This window comes from Galeopterus variegatus, unplaced genomic scaffold (genome assembly GCF_000696425.1).
Source record: "Galeopterus variegatus unplaced genomic scaffold, G_variegatus-3.0.2 Scaffold3012, whole genome shotgun sequence".
Taxonomy (NCBI): domain Eukaryota; kingdom Metazoa; phylum Chordata; class Mammalia; order Dermoptera; family Cynocephalidae; genus Galeopterus; species Galeopterus variegatus.
Genome location: NW_007729123.1, coordinates 184,863 through 186,048, shown reverse-complemented (window position 1 = coordinate 186,048; position 1,186 = coordinate 184,863). Strand labels below are relative to the sequence as shown.

Genomic DNA, 1,186 nt, shown 5'->3' with positions numbered 1-1,186 from the left:
AGTTCCCCCCCCCCCCCTTTTGGGCAGCTGACCAGTGGGGGAACTGAACCTCTGACCTTGGGGTTACAAGGTCACACTATCCAACTGGGCTAACTGGCTAGCCCATTCCCATTTTCGGAGTTGAAAGTATACTATTGAACAACAATCTAATACCTTCTTTAGAAAAAGCATTCTTAGAGGGTTGAGTATGTTGAACTAAAACTTAGGTCTGACAGTCTTTACTCATGTGGCAAATCTGTTGAGAACCTACAATGGGAAGCTCTGGGGCAGGATGATGGTGCTGTGGGAGGGGGGATATAAAGTAGAACGTAACTTGCCTTTTGAGGAGCTTGTAATATAGTCCAGAAAGTGAGACCCAGAAGCATAAGTGAGAGGAATTACATAATGCAGAGGCAGCAGCGACCCGTAAGCTTAATTTAGGCACAGAGTGGTTTAGGAGATAATAGAGGACAGAAGTAAAAGTAACAAGGCCTTTTATTTTTTTGTGACTGGCCAGTATGGAGATCCAAACACTTGACATTGGTGTTATAATACTGTGCTCTAACCAGTTGAGTTAACCGGCCAGGTCTTAAGGCCTATTTTATGTTTTGGAGATTGACTCGAGAGGAGGAGAAATTAGAAATGGGCTGTTTGAGTAGTCCAGATACTAAGGTCAGCTTTAGGACAGGATCCTTGTATTGAATGGAAGTGGCAAAGCTGAAACCTAAACTATGGCTGTTGGAAGTCTACGTGGAAGAATGTGAAGAGGAAAAATGAGTGATGACTTGAAAGTTTAGCTGGATTGTGGAAATTACAGGTAAAAGGATTATAGCATGTTTGTAGACAGAAATGAGAAAAGAAGGTAAAGGAAGGGATGTGATTGAGGGTTGGATCAGGAAAGTCTGGTGTTTGAACTTCAATGACAAGGGAGAGGTAGACCCAGGCCTGTTAATAGAGGAGGACATTGAGATGGATAGAGAATGAAAGGAGCTCAATGTCTGATGACCTCAGCTTTAGGACACAAGGTCATCTGGGAAGGAACGTGCTGGGAAATCAGAGGCAGAGGAGGGGGAGGGTAGTAAGGAGGACCCAGTTACATATAGGGCCAGGAGATTTGCTTTCCTGATCTGCGATCAACAGTGTAGCAGCAGAATTATAGTAGGAAGCAATCTTAGATAGTTTAGTTTATCAGTTTAATTACTTCATT

The 1,186-nt window shown here is 43.2% G+C and overlaps 1 protein-coding gene across 1 annotated transcript in view; it reads left to right on the top strand.

The window, feature by feature from the left end:
- The window catches only part of LOC103599565 (ribonucleoside-diphosphate reductase subunit M2), an 8,062-nt gene that overhangs the window by 2,189 nt on the left and 4,687 nt on the right, over positions 1-1,186 (top strand). The window contains exon 3 of the mRNA XM_008583713.1: positions 28-62. Within this exon, the coding sequence (XP_008581935.1) occupies positions 28-62 (35 nt within the window). The remainder of the gene's footprint in view (positions 1-27; positions 63-1,186) is intronic.